Here is a 12062-nt window from a genome sequence, read left to right on the forward strand (position 1 = left end):
GAAGCAGGCTCCCCACTGAGCAGGGAGCCGGATGTGGGGCTTGATCCTAAGACCTTGGAATCATGACCTGAGCCGAAGGTAGAGGCTTAATTGATTGAGCCACCCAGGCACCCCTAGAATGTATAAACAACTTCTAAAGTCAACAAGAAAAATACAATCTGAAAGAAAAAATAAGCAAAGGGTATGAACAGGCAATTCACAGAAATGGAAAAAGAAACTGCCCATAATGTGAAAAAAACGCTCAATTTCACAAGTAATTGGGGAAAATAAAAAAAAATTTTAAATAACATGCAGTGTCAAGATAGAAATAAAAAAGGTCAATAATATCTAATATTGTCAACAGTACAGGAAAACATTCTCATATAGAATAGGTGGCATACATACTGGGACAGACATTTTGGAGAACAATATTTAGCAGTACTTAAAATCTCAAATGTGTATGCCCTTCACCCTAGCAATTCCTCTTCCCAGTATATAATTTAGAGAATATTTTCAAGTATATATCATATACAAGGTTATTGACTGAGGCATCATTTTGCAATAGCTAGAAACTAGACAACCTAAATGTCATTCAATACAGGAATGGTTAAATAAACAAGGTAGATTTTACACACTGTGGAATCCTATATAGCAGTTATAAAAATGAGGCAGATTTATATAGTGGTATAAAAAATGTTCAAAGGTATGTTATTAAGAGACAAAAGGAAGGGATCCCTGGGTGGCGCAGCGGTTTGGCGCCTGCCTTTGGCCCAGGGCGCGATCCTGGAGACCCAGGATCGAATCCCACGTCCGGCTCCCGCTGCATGGAGCCTGCTTCTCCCTCTGCCTATGTCTCTGCCTCTCTCTCCTCTCTCTCTCTCTCTCTCTCTCTCTCTGATGTGACTATCATAAATAAATAAAACTTAAAAAAAAGAGACAAAAGGAAGTTGAAAAATACTATGTGCAGTATGATAGCATTTGTCTTTAAAAACAACAGGAAAATATCAGGTAAAATAAAACCAGGCAGGTGAAAGTGGTTACATGTAGATTAGGATTAAGAGGTTGGGGGTGAGCGGGGAGAATGGTTTATTTTCATCTGCATTGTTTGTGTTTTATACTAGGAATTTGTTCATATATTACCTGTGTAATTCAAAGGAAATAAATTATTTTAGCAGCACGAAAAATTTAAAGGCATATAACAAATACATTACTATATGTACATGCACACTTATGTATAGAAAAGTATCTGGTGATAATACACAACAAACTTCATAGCCATAGTTAAACAAGAGCCTGCTTGAAAACTTAAAAGGAAAATCTGGGGAATATAGTGTCCACAGGAGGCTTTAAAAAGCTCTGGTCTATTTCTGGTCTATTTCTGTGTGCATGCTCAGGAAAGACCTAAAAAGCCCTCTCTTCAACCCCTAGCTAATATTGAGGCCCTGTTCAAGAAGTGAAGACTAGAGCCTGAGCGTTAGAAACAAGCCCCAACACATAACACAGAGCCCTAGATGAAGGCTGGAAGAGTTAGAGTTTAAGGCATTTAAGGAAATCTGAGACAAATCATTAGCTAACCACTAAAGTAACTACACACTTCTGTGACTACAGACTACTGGGAATTAAAGAATTAGTCCGAGAAAGTCACTAAACATACAAAAACAACAAGTTGGATTTATTCTAGGAATGAGATTGGTTTAACATCCAAAATCAATTAATGCCATAAACCATATCAACAGAATAATGAACAAAAATAATGTGATCATTTTCAATACATGATGAAAAATCATTTGACAAACTCATGATAAAAACACTCAACAGAGTTAGGAGTCTTTATTTTCTGTCTCCCTTTCTGATATTTCCTACCCAGAAATGAACTAGGGGTGGTGGAAGGGGAGGAGAGTGGGGGGTGGGGGTGAACGGGTGACGGGCACTGAGGGGGGCACTTGACGGGATGAGCACTGGGTGTTATTCTGTATGTTGGCAAATTGAACACCAATAAAAAATAAATTTATTATTTAAAAAAATAAAAATAAAAAATATTAAAAATAAAAATAATAAAAAAATACACTCAACAAACTAGGTATAGACAGAAATTCCTCATCCTGGTAGGGGCATCTATGAAAAACACACAGCTAACATCATACTTAACAGTAAAAGACTGGAGATGCCTAGGTGGCTGAGTGGTTGAGCGTCTACGTTTGGCTCAGGGCATGATCCCGGAGCCCTGGAGTCAAGTCCTTCATCAGGTTTCCCACGGGGAGCCTGCTTCTCCCTCTGCCTATCTCAGCCTCTCTGTGTGTCTCTCATGAATAAATAAATACAATCTTTAAAAAAGACAGTAAAAGACTGAATGCTTTTCCCCTAAAATCAGGAATAAGACAATATCCATTCTCACCATTTCTATTCAACATTGTCTTGGAGGTTCTAGCCAGGACAATTAAGCAAGAAAAGGAAATAAAGGCATCCAGACCAGCAAAAACTATCTCTGTTACAGATGACATGAACTTGTATATAGAAATCCTAAAGACACTTGATGGGATGAGCACTGGGTGTTATGCTAGATGTTGGCAAATCGAACTCCAGTAAAAAAATATACAAAAAAATCCTAAAGAATCCATTAAAAACCTATCAGAACAAACAAACAAGTTCAGCAAGGTTGCAGACACAAGTCACTATACAAAGCTCAATAAACAGGGGCAGCCCAGGTGGCTCAGTGGTTTAGCGCTGCCTTCAGCCCAGGGCCTGATCCTGGAGACCTGGAATAGAGTCCCATGTCGGGCTCCCTGCATGGAGCCTGCTTCTCCCTCTGCCTGTGTCTCTGGCTCTCCCTCACTCTCCCTCCCTCTCTCTCTCTCTCTGTGTGTGTGTGTGTCTCTCATGAATAAATAAAAATCTTTTAAAAAAACAAAGCTCAATGAACAATTTGAAGATGAGTTTAAGAAAACAATTCGAAAAAAAAAAAAGAAAACAATTCGATTTACTACAGCATTGAAAAGAATAAAATATTTAGGAATAAATTTAACAAAAGAAATGTACAACTTAAACAGTGAAAAATTTAAAAATTATTTAAGAAGGTCCAAATAAATGGAAAAACACTTGATTTTTGTGAATTTAAGAGTTAATATTAAGATGGCAATACTTTCTAAATTGATCTACAGATTCAACACAATCCCTATGAAAATCCCAGCTGGCTTCTTTGCAGAAAATGACAAGTTGATCCTAACATTCATATGGAAATGCAAGGGACCCAGAATAGCCAAAACAATCTTGAAAAAGAACAAAGTTGAAGCACTCACACTTCCTGATTTCAAAACTTGTTACAAAGCTACAGTAATCAAGACAGTGTAGTAATCAAGACTGGTGTAAGGATAGACATACAGATAAATGGAATAGAATTGAGAGTTCAATTGCTTCTTGACAAAGATGCCAAGACAATTCAGTGGGAAAGAATAGTCTTTTCAATAAATGATGTGGGGATAACTAATGATCTACATGCAAAAGACTGAACTTTGGACTCCACTTCATACCATATACAAAAATTAACTTAAATGGATCAAAGACATGTAAAACCATAAAGCTCTTAAAAGAAAACAGAAGCACACATCTTTGTGACCTTGGATTAGGCATTTTCTATAGATATGACACCAAAAATATAAGCAGCAAGAGAAAAAATAGATGAGTGGACTTCATCAAAATTTTTTAAATTATGTGCTTCAAAGGATAACATCAGTAAGTGAAAACACAACCCAAAGAATGGGAGGAAACATTCGCAAAGAATATACCTGATAAGGGGTTAGTATCCACAATGTATAAAGGACACACATAACCCACCCATAAAAAGATAAATAACCCAATTAAAAAAGGGGCAAAAAATCTGACTGAACATTTTTCTAAAAAGATATATAAATTGCTGATAAACACATGAAACAATGTTCAACGTCATTAGCCATTGGGGAAATGCAAACCAAAACCACAATGAGGTATCACTTCACACCCACTAGGATGACTACAATTAAAGACATAATAAAAGTAAGAATATGGAAAAATTAGAATCCTAATTTTAAAATTAGAATTCTAAAAATAACAAGCCTGAGAAATGTTAAAGTGGTACAGTTCCTGTGAAAAATAATCTGGTAGCTTTTCAAAAAGTTAAACACAGAGTTACCATATGATCCAGCAATTCCACTCCTAGATATATACCCAAGAGAAATGAAAATATACATCTACTTGAAAACTTGTAGGTCAATGCTAAATAACGTGGATGAGCCTTGAAAACACTGTTAAGTGAAAGAAGCCAGTCACAAAAGACCACATATTGTATGACTAGATGTACATGAAATGTCCAGATTAGGCAAATCTGTAGGGACAGAAAGAGCATGAGTCATAGATAGGTGGGGTGAGGGGTGTGGAGGTTCGGGGAGGAAGCTGGGGGAAAATAGAGAATGACTGCTAATGCATGTGGGTTTTCTTTTTGGGTGACAAAAATGTTCTAAAATCTACCATGGTGGGGACGCCTGGGTGGCTCAGCGGTTGAGCGTCTGCCTTCAGCTCAGGGCATGATCCTGGAGTCCCAGGATGGAGTTCCTCATCGGGCTCCCTGCACGGAACCTGCTTCTTTCTCTGACTGTGTCTCTGCCTCTCTCTGTGTGTATCTCTCATGAATAAAGAAAATAAAATCTTTTTAAAAAAATAAAATATACTATGGTGATGGTTACACAACTTTGTGAATATACTAAAAATGACTGACTTGTATAGTTTAAAAGGGTGAATTTTATGGTATATTAATTACATTTTAAATTTCTTTAAAAAAGGAAATTTTAAAGTTACCATATCACCCAGCCAGAGATCACACACTTAGGTGTATACCTAAAGGGAAACTAAAACTTGTCTACACAAAAACTTACACGCAAGTGCTCACAGAGCAATATTCAAAATAGCTAAATTGGATACAACTGAGGAATAGACAAGCAACATGTATATCCACACAATGGAATATGATTCAGCAGTCAAAGGGAATAAAATATTGATATACACTACAACGTAGAGGATCCCTGAAAACCTTATGTTAAGTGAAACAAGGCAGTCACAAAAGACCACATATTGTACGACTATATTTATCTGAAATACAGGTTATGGTTGCCTAGGGCTAGAGAAGGGGCTGGGAGTAGGGAGCAACTGCTAATTGGTATGGAGTTTCTTTTTGAGGGTGATAAGCATGTTCTACAATTAGATCGTGGTGATGGTTGCACAGCTCTGTGAATATCCTAAAATCTGCTGAAGTGTTCAGTTGAAATGGGTAAATTTTATGGTATGTGAATTATATCTCAATAAAGCTGTTAAAAAACCTCAAACTGTAAACATAAAAAAAGAGTTACAAGAATCTTTAAAAATAGTATTAAGAAGGCTAAATGTCACAGTGCAAACATAAAACAAAAAAGGCACTTTCCAATACATTCAGAACAAAAAGGTGAATGAGGAAGAAATAGGTCTTTGCCCTGTGTCAGCAGTGTAATAATGATACGTGACAGAGATAAAATTCCTCAATTACTATTTTTTTTGCTCCTGCATTCTCATCTCAATTCCTCAGAGGGAACCACAGCCCAATATGAGTGAACAAGTAGTAAGTGAGAACTCAACTACTTTAACAGGAGTTCAAAAATCTGATGAATTATAGCCAAGGAAATGGAGATTAATTTCAAATGAGAATGCTGAAGCTATGTCAATGATCACTGAGGAATCACAAAGAAAGATGTTCCAGAAGACTGGGCAGATAGAATTTCAATTTTCAAAAAAGGGAAAAAAAAGTTAATTCTATAAATTACAGCCTGGCAATTTTGATGTGAGTCTTCTAGATGATGATGATGATGATGATGATGATGATGATTATTCTAGATGATTATAGGGATGGCTTGCAGGGACCTAGAAATGGAAGAATTAGCACTAGAAGCCAGTTTTAATTCACTAAGAAGTCAATTTAAGCTAATCCTTATTTCTTTTTTGTAATGTTACTAAATTGGTAGCTAATAGAAATATGGCAGACTTAGTATATCTGAACATTTGACAAAATCTTTTAAGAGATTCTTAAGCACAAAATCAAGAAATAGAGACTGGTTGTTAATTTTTGTTAGATTAATAATCACTTGAAAGATCACTCCCAAAGCATGCAGATTACCAGGCCACTATCATGCTAGACTAAGGTCTCTAATAGCATAAACCATGGGGTTCTTCTAGCCTTAGGAGCTTCATCATTTATATCCAATGACTTAAATAAAGATATGGAAACCATGCTGATGGAGTTTATAAGTGATAATATCTGAGAAGGATAGTGAATACTTCAGATGACAGAATCAGGATACTGATTTTAATCATAAGTAGTTGGGGGTAAAACCAAACAAAACCAAACAAAAACTAAAACTTTCCTGGACCAGATGAAATCAAACCAAGGGCCAGATCCAAATCTCACACCTAAATTAGAAAATGAGTACAAGGGAAAGAAACAGTTTTTCACTATTTCTGATATCAGCCTCAAACTTGAATTGTAGCTACTGTTAGAAAATGACCTGAAATATTTCAGTCAAGACACTGATGATACAATGGGAGTACTAGGAAGTTTTCATCTACAGCTGTGGCCTTAATTTCTCTCACCCTCTTTCAGACGATCCCCTTCAGCCTTGGTTTTCTTCTGTCTTTCTGATCCAGCAAGGTCCACAAGATGCAGCTTGGAGCGAAAGCTGCTATTCCTGTGATGACAAGAAGACCCGAATGAGAATGGTATGTGAACTTGAGGGTAGCTGAGTGTCAGAGTCGGTCTGCTGGTTCTAGTTTTCTTTCAAGTCAGTCAAAAATGGCTCTACTGGTTACCAGTGCTCAGAGTACTAATGGCTGATGATTTGTCAAATGCACTGAAGGAGCAACTTAATATTAACTAACATTAAAAATCTTGACTCTTTAAACTGTAGGTACAACTTACTTGTCACTTTTCTTTCTTTGCTCTATGGAGATTGTAAAGATGGCATGAGATCGGGATGACTGGGAGTTCATAGCTGTGGATGCCACAGTCCTACAGTTGTTGCCCTGCTCCAAACAGGAAACAGTATCCAAAGCAACTACAACAGTCTTCTCAGTGAGTCCAACAATCTAATTCAGAGAAAGAAAAAAAATGCCCTTATGATTCCACTTTAAATACTTCATCAAAGATAGAAGGATTGGTAGGTTAAAAAATAATGCTTTGATACTCCAGCAGAACCTCAATAAATAGAACAGTTGTGATAATGAGGACTGTTTTAACTAGCAACATTGTGATCATTGCAAACCACAGTCTCTAATCTCCCCTAGGGACCTCCAAAGCAAGGGTACCAGGCAATACTGGAGCTAGAAGAGATCTCTAGATTTTAGGATAGAGCAGTGGATAGATGCCTTCCAGGGAGCCTCCAAGTGAAGGTAAGCTTTGGCCCTAAGAACAGTAAAGGCAACACAAATACGTATGGTATTTCTCTTGGCTACTTTCTCCATGTGACCCTATGCTCCTCCCATACCTCTGACTTGTTTTATACTTCATCTTCACCAAGGGAAATAGCAAGAAAACAGGGTCCTAGGCTTAGTATTATATCTACCCGAGAGAATTTGTACACATTAAAAATCTCTTGGAGCCTCTGGAGATTGAACCAGATGATTATGAAGCCCCTTTGAGCCCAAATATGCTCCTATTTTATTAGTCCATAGCTCCCAGATCTACATCTGTGGCCCTAATTTCTAGTCTTTCTAGAGGACTGCTACTTACACTTTGAAAACAGTGAATTATAAACCAAACTCATCTTCCTTCCCACCAGCACTGATTCTTTCTACGACTTCATTTCTATGAATATTTCTATTCTCAGAACCTCACATTCACCTTCAATTCCTCTCCTCCCATTTCTCCATATTTCACTTATCACCAACTCCTAGCCATTTTTCTTTTGAATCCATTGCTTCCTTTTCCTTTCTACATCTACTTGCCTTGTCCAGGCCAATCTTACTTCATGCCTGAAGAATAAGGTAAAGTTTCTCCAACTGGCCTTCCTCAATCTAGTCTGTCTCCTTTTCAATCCATTTCTGTTTAGTCTCCCTGAAATCACGCCTCCGAAATTTCTAAGTTCTGTGCTAGATAATGAGGATCGGAGGAGATTTTAAGATGCTCTCCTAACCTCTAGGAGCTAACATAGTTGGAGAGATTACACACATAAGATAAAAACTTGGTAAAAGGAGCCAGAGCAATCTCACTTATATACGATTCACAGGAATGGAACACATGAAGCTTTAACCTGGCTTCATAATCTGGTTCTAACACATCCATTACTTCTCAACCCAGAGTCTCTAATCCAGACAGACTGGTCTAGTCCTACTACCCCCAAGGAGTCTGTTTTCTACTTAAGCCACTCCTTACTATAAGAATACCCTTACATCTTTTATCTCTGCTTATATTCCATCTATCTCATCTGAAGAATGCTGACAAACTTGTCTTTATCCATCTCAATTTAATCAGTTATGCACACTTCTTTGTATTGAAAATTGTACCTCAAATAATGCTTGGGATTTAATTCCTGCCTTGGCTTGAGGCATAAAAAAGATCTTGGAACTGGGTCAAGACCTGGTTCAGTACCAACATTCTTTCTGGTGACAGCATGCCTTTTGCCCAGGTTTCTTATCCCCACTATCCAAATTGTCTTCACATATTCTAAGTTTAATGGGCTTTTATTTATTTTTAAAGATTTTATTTATTCATTTGAGACAGAGATATATCAAGAGAGAGAACATGAGTAGGGGGAGGGGCATAGGGAGATGGAGAAGCAGACTCCCCACTGAGCAGGGAGCCCAATGAGGAACTGGATCCCAGGACCCTGAGATCATGATCTGAGCTGAAGGCAGACACTTAACCATTTGAGCTACCCAGGCTCCCCTACTGGGCTTTTAAAATAGGTATGATCCTTCAAGCCTTGCTCTAATGCATGGCTAATGACTTTATTTATTTATTTATTTATTTATTTATTTATTTATTGGGGGGGGGGTAATGACTTTAAAATCCAAAAAGGAAAAAACTCAGAAGCCCACCTGCTCCTCATGCACCTATACTCTAAACCTCCAACTTTCCGTGAGGGGAAGAGAAGAATGGGAAGAAGATGGGTAAGACACTATTTTACTAAGATTTCCCAAGTATATAAAACCTATTCTCATCTACTTTCAGCCTTGGATTCCCCCTCTGAATACTCAAGCTGGAGCTAGACTCAAGCTTTGCCTGTTTTCAATAATGACTTCTAGATTTGGTCCACTCCCATATACAAAACTCCCAACCTTGACTCAAATTTTCTGTTCAGCTATAGCTCCTCATCCTGCATCTAAACCATATGACAGAAGCCTCTCACATAAGTGATCTCTTCTTCTTATGGTACTTATGGATTTTAAATGTTTTACATTATTTTTCCTTTTTAAGTATCATTCTATAGTCTACCATAATGTCTGTTATATAGTGCTGTCCTAACAGAATTTCCTATGACCATGGTTATGATCTATGTCTGTGCTGTTCTATAGTAGCCACAGCCACATGTAGCTACTGAGCACTGGATATGTGGCTGGTGGGACCAAAGGACTGAATTTTAAATTACATTATATTTTAGCTCACTTAAGTTTAAATAGTCATTTGTGGCTAGTGGCTATTATACTGAATAGCCCAGGACTAGAACTCTGTAAATAACTAATAAAATATTTAATTGATATTACCATTCCTTCAACAGGTAACAGGAAGACAATATAAATTCCTTCCCCACATGAGCTCCCATCTAGGATTTCTAGATTAACAAAGGAAATTAGGATCATACAAAATCTGAGAGACTGAGATGTCAATAGTCATTTAAAACCACAGTTGCAAATAAAAGGGATGTGAACTTTAGCGTGGTCAACATTTTTCAGTAACAATAAATGACAGACAAACACACCTTTATGCCTTCTTTAGGATCCTCTCGTATATTTATTTGAGAGGCTTTCTCACGAGATGGGCATAGAAGATCCAAGATTTCTTCGTTGTAAATCTGGTATTGTTAAAAATAAAGTGGTAAAAACAAGATGTTAACAGCGGTAATCTTGGAGTGATGGATTATAGGTGATTTTTAAAATTATTTGTGACTTTCTGTATTAAAAAAATTTATAACATTATTTTTATAATTAAGGGCTTTAAATCTTACATGTAACCATTTGATACTTACAAAATGAATTCACATATTCATTGTAACAAAATTGAGACTGCTCTCTTAAAACAGTTTCTTGGGAATAGCAGACACAATTAAAAATGACAAGGGTGCCCAAATTCAGTTCTTTGATGGTGCCATAACAACATCACCTTCCCTAATTTTGTTACAATGTTTAAGTAACAGGTCCTTAGTGGAGGGTAGAAACGGGAAGCAAATGGGAAAAGTGGCAACCAATACTTCAACAATCAAAACTTTAAGTATTTAGAACAGAGTTTAGCACATAGTAAGCACCATATTTGTTTGCTATTATTGCCATTGCTGCAATTTAACATACCAGGTTTTTTTTTAAAGGATTTTATTTATTTATCCATGAGAGACATAGAGAAAGAGGGAGGCAGAGACACAGGCAGAGGGAGAAACAGGCTCCATGCAGGGAGTCTGACGTGGGACTCGATCCCGGGTCTCCAGGATCACACCCTGGGCCGAAGGCGGTGCTAAATCGCTGAGCTACCCGGGCTGCCCAACATACCAGGTTCTTAAGTAATTTTTACATTTGATTACCTGACCACAACTGGGTTAATTAAGAGACTCAAGAAGGCTAATCTTAATGACATTTAAAACTCCCTTTCAACTCTACACCTCTGATACCTACTAATGTATTAAGATTCAACTCCAGGATGAACTATTCACATACACTATAAAATTGTATGCTTCCGTTATCTAAGTTTAATCATTGCTCATTGAAGGTATCACTGCTATGGAACCAAGCAGCTAGTTTCCCAAAAACCATAAATTTTCTGAACATGTGTTTTTGAGGTCACGAGGTTAGATATAACTGGCCAATCTAGTTGTATAGTGATATTCACTAGAATGAAAACCCCACAAGGGTAAGGATTTTCATCTTTTGTTCACAGATATATCCAAAGTACATAGAATAGGCCCTATAACACAGTAGGTATTCAATAACATCTGTTGAATAAATACATTCTATTACCACACAGCTTAGTACTTCATCCATTTTTTATAACATTCTTCCTGAAGTAGGAGCATTATCACTTAGGCCTCAAAACAGTAAAGGAAAATCAAATATTTTTCTGCAGACTCTACAGGGAATCAGCAGCAGAAGCCAAATTGGAATTAAAGAATTCTTATCATCTTTTTAAGTGGCAATGCCAACTCCTCTAACAATCAAATTAAACAGACTATTCTGACAAGAAAAGAACTGGGCGGGAGCCAGCTCCAATTGAGCCAGTAAATTTTCTCTATCAATGTTTTAAAATGTAATTTACTAAAAATGCAATTTACTAATGGGTAGCCTGGGTGGCTCAACGGTTTAGCATGGCCTTCAGCCCAGGGTGTGATCCTGGGGACCCGGGATCGAGTCCCACGTCAGGTTCCCTGCATGGAGCCTGCTTCTCCCTCTGCCTGTGTCTCTGCCTCTCTCTCTCTCTGTGTGTCTCTCATGAATAAATAAATAAAATCTTTTAAAAATGCAATTTACTTATTTGAGTCATGCCAGGGAAAAAACATGATTTGGATTTATTTTTTCTACCCAAAGATACATTTGAATTCAGTATAACTTAAGATAAATCACTTACCTCCAAGTATGACACTTTCAGAGTAAATTCGATATCACTCTTTTTATCAATTTCTTTGAAGAGCAATTGTATTACCCTAGGAATGACCCCAACTGTTGGTTCATTCTCTTGGTCTGCAGTGTATGCACCTCCCATTGAATAGGTTTTTCCGGAGCCAGTCTGTCCATAGGCCAGGACGGTTGCATTGTATCCTGATAAAACAGAAGTCACATGCATAGTGGTGCTCAAATATTTTCATCCAATCAATATCCTCCATCTCCTTCAG

At 37.3% G+C, this 12062-nt stretch overlaps 1 protein-coding gene across 4 annotated transcripts in view; it reads right to left on the reverse strand.

The window, feature by feature from the left end:
• The window catches only part of KIF4A (kinesin family member 4A), a 125235-nt gene that overhangs the window by 109119 nt on the left and 4054 nt on the right, over nucleotides 1–12062 (reverse strand). For all 4 annotated transcript variants that reach the window (XM_072816665.1, XM_072816666.1, XM_072816667.1 and 1 more), the window contains exons 4-7: nucleotides 11798–11988; nucleotides 9948–10040; nucleotides 6950–7116; nucleotides 6625–6719 (exon numbers count right to left, since the gene is read on the reverse strand). In XM_072816665.1, coding sequence (XP_072672766.1) covers nucleotides 6625–6719; nucleotides 6950–7116; nucleotides 9948–10040; nucleotides 11798–11988 — 546 coding nt within the window. The remainder of the gene's footprint in view (nucleotides 1–6624; nucleotides 6720–6949; nucleotides 7117–9947; nucleotides 10041–11797; nucleotides 11989–12062) is intronic.

Source organism: Canis lupus, chromosome X, assembly GCF_048164855.1.
Source record: "Canis lupus baileyi chromosome X, mCanLup2.hap1, whole genome shotgun sequence".
Classification (NCBI taxonomy): Eukaryota; Metazoa; Chordata; class Mammalia; order Carnivora; family Canidae; genus Canis; species Canis lupus.